Source organism: Halichoerus grypus, chromosome 3, assembly GCF_964656455.1.
Source record: "Halichoerus grypus chromosome 3, mHalGry1.hap1.1, whole genome shotgun sequence".
Lineage (NCBI taxonomy): Eukaryota > Metazoa > Chordata > Mammalia > Carnivora > Phocidae > Halichoerus > Halichoerus grypus.
The window spans coordinates 181024431-181032105 of record NC_135714.1 but is presented as its reverse complement, the minus strand read 5'-3'; the positions used below and the strand labels follow the sequence as shown (position 1 = coordinate 181032105).

The window sequence follows — 7675 nt, the reverse complement described above, 5'->3', positions numbered from 1 at the left end:
CCGTGAACACAAGCTATAATAGTTATCTGTACTGTATAGAAAATTACCCCAAAATGTAGCAACTTAATACAGTGAACATTTATTATCTTACATGGTTTCTGCAGGTCAAATCTAGGAGTGGCTCACCTGGGGGTTCTGGCTCAGTGTGCTTCATGTTTCTCTCAAGCAGTCAGACCTGCAGTCACCTGAAGACTTGACTGGGGCTGGCTGGTCCACTTAACAAGATGACTGCCTCACAGGGCTGTTGGCAGGAGGCCTCCGTTCCGTACTGTGTGAGCCTCTCCACTGGGCTGTTGGGTATCCTCATGACCTGGCAGCTGGCTTCCCTCAGCTTCCTTCAGATCCAAACAAGGAAGGACCTTGTCTCTGAAATTGTCACCATCACTTCCACTTCATTTTATTTTATTAGTTTTTAAAGATTTTACTTATTAGAGAGAGAGCACACACAAGCGTGAGGGAGGGGCAGAGGGAGAGGGACAAGCAGACTCCCCGCTGAGCAGGGAGCCCAACGCGGGGCTTGATCTCAGGGCCCCGAGATTATGACCTGAACTGAAGGCAGATGCTTAACTGACTGAGCCACCCAGGCTGCCCCTTCATTTAATTTCTTAGAAGCAAGTCACTAAGTCTATCTCACACTCAAGGCGGGAGGAGATTATGCTCCACCTTTTAAAGGGAGGAGCATCCAAGAATTCAGGTTCATATTCTAAAAACCACACACACACACACCCTGGGTTATGCCTGGGTTCCTTGCTGGTGCACGGTCGATATCTCTCAAGGGTCTCCACATTGGGAAAACGGGTTCAAGAAGAACTCTTTATTAATGGGCATGCATATGACATTATTAGAGGTCTTCGTCATAACCTTCCCTAAACACCGTCATCTTAGAAATTTAGATTACTTGTCCCTAAATAAGTATCTCGTTAAGCATAAGTTTAACTTCTCTAGGCTAAGTAGAAATTATTATTAATAAAAATCCTGAAGGGTAAGAATGTTGAATAGGAGAGTGTTGAAAATAATACAAAAACTTTTTTTTTTTTAATTTTTTAATTGATCTCTGCACCCAACGTGGGGCTCAAACTCAACCCAGAGATCAAGAGTCACACACTAAACCAACTGAGCCAGCCAGGTGCCTCCAGAAAAACTATTCTTAATATATACTTAGTAAACTCACCGACATTTTTTTAAAATTTGCATTTATTTATTAAATGTGTATAGAACCTACTACATGTCAGGCACTGTTAAAAGCGGTTTACACATAACTGGTTGATTACACATGAAGTCATTTAATTCTCTGAACAGTCAGTAATATTATCACTATTTTACAGATGTGGAAATTGAGGCACAGACAGGCTAAGTAACTGTCCTAAGGTCACTGGCAAGTAAATGGCATTTGGCTCCAGAGTTCATGATCTTAACCCCATTCAGCACTGCCTTTTAGAGATTCCATAATACAGTGGGCTTCCTAAGTGCTAGTTAGGAAAACAGCTGAGGATTTGCCTTGCTTATCAGTCTTTGTTATTTTGAAAGTTCTTAAACGGCGTGAGACAAAACAATAGGAAAACTTAAAAAGCATTATTGGTCTTCCCCCTGAATTCAATAAGAATTACTAGAAGAGGGGGATGCCTGGCTGGTTCAGTTGGTAGAGTGTGTGACTTTTTTTTTTTTTAAGATTTTATTTATTTATTTGACAGAGAGAGAGCACAAGTAGGCAGAGTGGCAGGCAGATGGAGAGGGAGAAACAGGCTCTCCACTGAGCAGGGAGCCGGATGTGGGGCTCGATCCCAAGACCCCAGGATCATGACCTGAGCCGAAGGCAGCTGCTTAACGGACTGAGCCACCCAGGCGCCCCGAGTGTGTGACTCTTGATCTCTGGGTTGTGAGTTCAAGCCCCACAATGGGTGTAGAGATTATTTAAAAATAAAATCTTTAAAAAAAAAAAATTACTAAAAGACGGTCCTCATGTTAAGGCTATAGGTCGTTCTGTCCAAAACTTTAAAGTGGTTCTGCTTATTATTAACTAACTGTGGTAAATCGTGGTGGTGTTTTTGTTGTTTTTACTTACAAAAGTAATATAATTTCATTTTAGATAATTTAGGAGGTGGGGAGGAAGTACTTCTAATCCTATGGCCCACCCTCAAGCACCACTGCTTTTATCATTTTGGTGGCTGGTTCTTAGTGTGCAGTCCAACCATTAATGAAGGGAGATGATCTCTTTCAGATACTTGGATCTTAAAGCTTTATAATCCCCACTGTCGACCTGCTGTTTTATCACAAGAGGGCACCAGGAAACAGGATCGTTTTCCCCCTCTTGATTAGCAAATTGGTTCTCTTGGAGAATTTTATTATCCTTAGTAATCTGACCCATATTAAGGCTACTTGAGACTTCAATAATTTTTTTTCTTTTTGGGCTGTCAAATGATTCTTTATTGAAATATTTTCCTTTCTAGTTTTTGACGAGCTGGGCATTCCACTGCTCCACTGTTGATATCATCTGTGATATCACAAGGGTGGCAGCCATCAACATTGCAGCCCACAGACTGGGCGTTTCCAGAGATTTCTCTGGCTCAAGATCGGTGCCACATCTGTCGGGCAGCGTTGACAGTCACATCCAAAGTGCTATTTCCACTGTGCTTAATGTTTTTTCTGCTTCTTTCTGTCTTTTGTTGTTGTTGTTGTTGCCTTCGATAAGAAATTTACTTGTTTTAAAAAAATCCAGGGCGCCTGGGTGGCTCAGTTGGTTAAGCGACTGCCTTCGGCTCAGGTCATGATCCTGGAGTCCTGGGATCGAGTCCCACATCGGGCTCCCTGCTTAGCAGGGAGTCTGCTTCTCCCTCTGACCCTCCTCCCTCTCATGCACTCTGTCTCTCATTCTCTCTCTCGCAAATAAATAAAATCTTAAAAAAAAAAAAAAAAAAAATCCAAATGCTGGCATTGTCCAGAAAAATTTAACAGGTTTATTTATAATTGTTATACAGTTGAACTGCTGAAACGTGTTCACTGAAACATTTTGACTTGCATTAATGCTTTATGTCCCCGCATTTATATTAAAAATTCACACACAAATGACAATGGAAAACCTGCCAATACCTGATTTCTGTCCCCTATTTTTCCACTTGCAATCATATACTTAGGTACCTTTTGACCCCATGGAAAAAAATACCTAACGTTCAGAACTACCAATAACAGGAAGAAGAGAAAAAAAAATTTTTTTTCTTAAGAATGAAATGTTTTCCATCATAGTGGATTCTTAAGCACGTTCCCCACGTATGCGGCGCACTAGCTGGATGCCTTTTGGCATAATTGTGACACGTTTGGCACGGATAGCACACAGGTTGATGGCTTCAAAGAGGCCCACCCGATAGGCCTCGCTTGCCTCCTGCAAGGCACCAATAGCTGCGCTCTGGAAGCGCAGATCTGTTTTGAAGTCCTGAGCGATTTCTCGCACCAGATGCTGGAAAGGAAGTTTGCGGATCAGAAGTTCACTGGACTTGTGATAACGTCTGATCGCACGGAGTGCCACGGTCCCAAGCCTGTAACGATGCGGTTTCTTCACCCTTCCAGTAGAGGGCGCACTCTTGCGAGCGGCGTTTGTAGCCAGCTGCTTCCTTGGTGCTTTACCACCTGTCGATTTGCAGGCAGTCTGCTTTGTACGAGCCGTGGCTTAACCCCCTTCTCCTTCGGCTGGAGCTCGGCGAGCTGGAGGCAGCGCTGGCGTTGGTGAACGACGGCGGCTGCGAGCACCTTTCTGTCTCTTGGCCCCTTGAGGGCTTTGATAATCAGGGCAGAGGCAGAAGGTACCACTTCAATCCCGGCCTGTCTGTTCTGAATGTCAGTTTCACTGTAATCCTCAGACCCTTCCAATCACCTGTTGCCTTGGTGATGTCATCACCAACCTTTTTTGGAGAAAGACCCAGGGGGAGCCGATCGTGCCAGGGCAGACGTGGCCTCAACTTCCCCACGGGTGCGCCTCACCCATGCAACTTCGATCTCGTTGGGGTCGAACTTAGGCGGCATGATGGAGGCAGCTGATGTTGGGTGAACCTGGATTGGGGACAACCGAAGACAGCTGCACCTTGGCCTCCTTCGAGCTGAAAGCCAAAAGCTAGATTTCAATATTTTCTTAAACATAAACTAGGAACAGTTCCTTTCCTGCTTTCTTCAAAGAGAGAGAGATTTTAATATTTTAGAGCATTCACCAAGAGTAGACCCAGTGACCCTAACCACATCCAACGGGAGGCTCAGGCATTATGCCCTCCCCCAGAGAAGCATGACTGGCCCTACTGCAAACTCCGTAAAGAAAGGTTTGCTCAAATCCTATTCATTAGCATTCCTCTCAAAGGAGTTTCATAACTTCATATAAATGTAAATGCTGTTTCTGAATTTAGATTTTCTGTTTCTAGAACCAACTCTGCCTTCCTCTGGCTCAGACCTTTGAACCAGTCCCTGTTCTGTGTGAAAAACATTCCTAATGCTGAAGGCCCATGCAATTTTTACAACCAGTAAGTAGGCTAGTCCCTGATGGGCTAATCACTTCTTCCTGAGTTGTATGCTTTCCAAAAGTCAGTCGTTTGTTCCCAAACTTGTTTATGCAAGTTTTGCTTAGTAATTACATAATTTAATTCAATATTACCCAAAGCAGACAAAGAGGAGCATGAAGAGAGTTGTGATCTCTATGAAAATAAGTTGAATGCTTGGGAAGACCTGATAAAGACCTATCTGGTATCAGGACCTCTCTCTAAAGATAGGTCTTTATCACGCCTTAAGAAAATCTGTTGTGGAATTAGGTGTGGGCGAAACAAATGTGTGAGTTTAGGTGGAGGAATCCAGCGGAATTCTGCCCTCAGTTTTCTCCACAGGTGTCTTGAGTCCTCACTCCACTGAAACTAAAATTGACAGCACTACTTGCTGGTGTTAATGCGTGTCTTATGTACCGCCCCCATCTGTAGACCCCACTCCAAGAAAAGGCCTTTTAGCCCGATATCAAAGGAATGATGGATGAATAGACTTGTATGTTTTTAATTAAAAATAACATTTTAAGGCTATTTATTATAAGTTTGTGATTCCCCACTTTAACTGACTTTTCTCTTTAACTGACCAGCTATGGATCCTGACTACCTAGGGAAGAGAGCTTCTACCATAGACTTGCACGAGCTGCCAACCACACAAAGGTAGGGGAATAACGCACCGCAATGCTTGCTGGTGACTTATATATACTGTCAGGTGAATAACCTCATTTTTATAAAGATTACACATAGAACCCCTTATCTCTGGGTTAAATGCACTTGATTTTTAATAGAGCAGGTTTTTAGAGTTCAATTACCTATAATATATCTAGGTCTATTAGCTGAAAGAATGGTTTTAGGTCTTTCAGCTTATCCCATAACTGTGCCTAAAATATGTTTTCTTTTTACTTAAGGCTGACTGGCACAATTGTAGATGTGTGGTATATATATTGCTTAAATGTGTAGAGCCCAAAAGGGAAGTGTTTGACTTGTATTTACCCCTGTGGTTAGTGAACCTCTGCCATAGTGCTCAATATATTTTATAACTGGAAAAAGAATAACCCACACTTGATCCCATATGATCTTTACATTTGAACTTTATCATAATGCAGTAAGAAAAATCGGAAAGCTCTTTACTGAATTACGATAAATTGTTAAATTTTGTTTGTGCCAGATGACAGAAAATGCCTTTGAATTTTGAAATATGAAGGGGGAAACCTCGTGCTGTAAATGATATTTTGCTAAAGTTAGCTTCCTCTTTCTGCAATATATTAGGGCCCCTTCCCTATATTTCAAGTCTTGCCTAAAAGAAGAGCCATATTATTGGATCAAGGGTAAGTGCCCATCCCCGTCTTCCTCCTCCTTAGCAGATTCTCAAATTTTATTCAGCTGTCCATCCAGTCCACAGGTAGACCTCAGTCAGTCCATGCCAATGAGTGTTTGGCCTTTCCCTGGTCCACAGGTATGCCTATACCTTAAATTTGCCTAATACAAGCTAAGGGAAGAACTTATCCTTGAGGGAGATCGTCCTTCTATCACTGGATGTGAATAGAGGATGGCAATAGGGAAAAAATGTAGGTGCTTCAAGAGATAATATCTCAGCAAGCGTGAGCTGGTTTTTCTGTTACTTACAGAATTGTTGTATCCTAACTGATACAAAATACCAACATTTTCCAAGAAATTTTACCTCAATTTGTAAGTGGCCTGCTCTGCTGATGTAGTTAGTTAGTACGTGCCTGGTCTATCTGTTGAACAACCCAGCGCCGCCAGCTGCAGTGGGGATGGCAAATTGAAGAGGGGCAAGAGTGCACACATGAGGAGGCCAGATGAGAGGGTCGTTAACGAGAGGTGGTGGCTTTGGGATGGACCGTTAAAGATAGGGACAGGTGGAAAAAGAGCCATTTAGGAGGTAAAAGTGATAGGATTCAGGGATGGACTAAATGGGGGAAGGGAGTCACAAGCTGGCAAACATGACCCAGGGTTTCTGTTGTGTAAGTAGATGGATGGTGGTCTACTCCCTGAGCTCCAGAGCCCAGGAAGAAGACAGGGTTTGATATTAAAGAACAAGAATTTGATGTGGGGCACATTGATTTTGAGATGCCTTTGAGACATCCGATTTAGATTTTTCTACAGCAGCTCAGGACATAATTTATCCTTTTAAAATGGACAATTTGGGGGATTTTAATACATTCACAGAGCTATGCAAACATCATTACTAATTTCTTTTTTAATATTTTCATCACTCCAAAAAGCAAACCCCATGCCCATGAGCAGTTATTTCTCATTCCTTCTTCCTCCTAACCCTGGCAATCACCAGTCTCCTCTCAGTGTCTGGATTTGCCTGTTCTGGACAAGCAACTCATCACAGAAAATGGATCCTCAATCAATTTACTGGCTGATTTCTCGTCATAAATCATGAAGCTTTTTCCTCTCCTGGGGATGGCATCCACAGGCATTCAGAACGGTCCGGCACTTGACGTACGATCGTAGGCTGTCCTGTGATACAGCCTCTAGCAGAATTAGGCTGTCCCGAACCCCTGGGAGTAGAATCATTTAACTCTGTACCAAGAAGGTTGGGAAAGCACCAAAATCCGCAGGTGGTATGGGCCCAGGCCGATGGGAGGAGTTCGTGCTGTGAGACCTACAGTTCTTATGAAGTTGTCTAAAACGAAAACACATGTCAGCAGGGCCTGTGATGGTTCCATGTGTGCTGTTTGTTCATGACAGGATCAAGCGTGCTTTCCTTATCGAGGAGCAGAAAATCATTGTGGAAATGTGGAAGGCTCAAGCACAGAGTCAGAAAGCTAAATAAAAAAATGAAGTTATTTTTAACTTTTATTTTATTTTATTTTTGAGTAATAAAAGAAATAAAAAAAATCATGGAGGCTAGAAGGCAGTAGGGTGGTTTGTTTATTTATTTTTCAGATTTTATTTTAAAGTAATCTCCACACCCAGTGTGGGGCTCCAACTCACAACCCCGAGATCAAGAGTCGCATGTTCCTCTGACCTAGCCAGCCAGGCACCCCTAGGGTGATATAGTCAAAGTCCTGAGAAAAAATTGTCAACCAGTTGAAAACAGGTGCTCACAAACAGATATTTGTACACCAGTGTTCACAGCAGCATTATTCACAATAGCCAACAGGTAAAAACAAACCAAGTATCCATTTACAGAA

The 7675-nt window shown here is 42.7% G+C and overlaps 1 protein-coding gene across 1 annotated transcript; it reads right to left on the bottom strand.

Moving 5' to 3' along the window:
* Positions 1 to 2924: 2924 nt before the first annotated feature.
* On the bottom strand, positions 2925 to 4014 carry LOC118545083 (histone H3.3A-like). The gene is made up of 2 exons (XM_036107113.2): positions 3894 to 4014; positions 2925 to 3660 (listed from the first exon to the last, which is right to left on the bottom strand). Exons 1-2 carry the CDS (start codon positions 4012 to 4014, stop codon positions 3248 to 3250), a joined length of 534 nt encoding a protein of 177 aa, XP_035963006.1. The 3' UTR covers positions 2925 to 3247.
* Between the last annotated feature and the right edge of the window lie 3661 nt (positions 4015 to 7675).

Coding starts and splice junctions, on each gene's coding strand:
- LOC118545083 (XM_036107113.2), bottom strand. CDS start 4,014: ATGCCGCCTAAGTTCGACCCCAACGAGATCGAAGTTGCATGGGTGAGG. Junction 3,661..3,893: donor TGGGTCTTTCTCCAAAAAAG/GTTGGTGATGAC, acceptor AAGGGGGTTAAG/CCACGGCTCGTACAAAGCAG.